The 824-nt window shown below is 41.5% G+C and overlaps 1 protein-coding gene across 1 annotated transcript; it reads left to right on the top strand.

Annotated features, from left to right (window-relative positions):
• Positions 1 to 203: 203 nt before the first annotated feature.
• Positions 204 to 714, top strand: LOC107735509 (sorting nexin-13-like; the record flags this gene model as incomplete). Its single annotated transcript, XM_016547165.1, has 3 exons — positions 204 to 364; positions 451 to 519; positions 602 to 714. Coding segments are annotated over 3 exons (343 nt in total), but the record flags the coding sequence as incomplete, so codon positions are not given.
• Positions 715 to 824: the final 110 nt, after the last annotated feature.

Consider the following 824-nt stretch of genomic DNA (forward strand, 5'->3'; position numbering starts at 1 on the left):
TTTACAGTACAATAGTATTTTACCCTAGTAATGTATTTCTTTATTCATTTTTAGTTTGTATAATTTAAGAAAACAATCATTATATTATATTATAACAAATAATTTGCTTGAAATAATTTATCTAATTAACTTGCTATTTTTTCAGTGATTCTGAGTGATAATTCAATGAGATTTCAGAGCTGGAGCTGTCAGTTTACTAACGTTGTGTTGATGAACAGGTGGATGATAATATTCCACTGAGGGTGATGTTGCTGCTGATGGACGAGGTGTTTGATCTGAAGGAGAGAAATCAGTGGCTGCGCAGAAACATCAAGAACCTCCTACAGCAGCTCATCAAAGCCACGTATGGAGACACCATTAACAGGTGCGACAGACACACGCGCATTGAGTCGCATGCGGTTGCATTTCTGCTTTGTTCAAAGCTGAACATATGTTTTTGCTTCATTGCAGGAAAATCGTAGATCACGTCGACTACATGACCTCGCCTGAGCAAGTGTCTGATTACGTGAAGAGATTCAGGTGATGATTTCAAGCACACTGTCTGTTTTGACATGTATGTGATTCTGGTTTGTCTTCTGACTGGGTTTTTTGACCCTTGCAGAGACTCTTACTGGCCAAACGGGATCCTCGCCGAGACACCGCCCCGCAGAGACAAAAGCTTACGCATGAGGACGCGAGTCGCCGCCAAGACCACACTCCTGGGCATCATGCCAGGTACACACACACACACACACACACACTACAGCCTGAATCTTATGACAGGGAATATACAGACATTTATGTGCACTCACAGCACAGACTATAGTGGAAAATCTGTAGTTATT

The sequence above is a fragment of the Sinocyclocheilus rhinocerous genome, unplaced genomic scaffold (genome assembly GCF_001515625.1).
Source record: "Sinocyclocheilus rhinocerous isolate Xijiao unplaced genomic scaffold, SAMN03320098_v1.1 C36103008, whole genome shotgun sequence".
In the NCBI taxonomy this organism is placed as follows: domain Eukaryota; kingdom Metazoa; phylum Chordata; class Actinopteri; order Cypriniformes; family Cyprinidae; genus Sinocyclocheilus; species Sinocyclocheilus rhinocerous.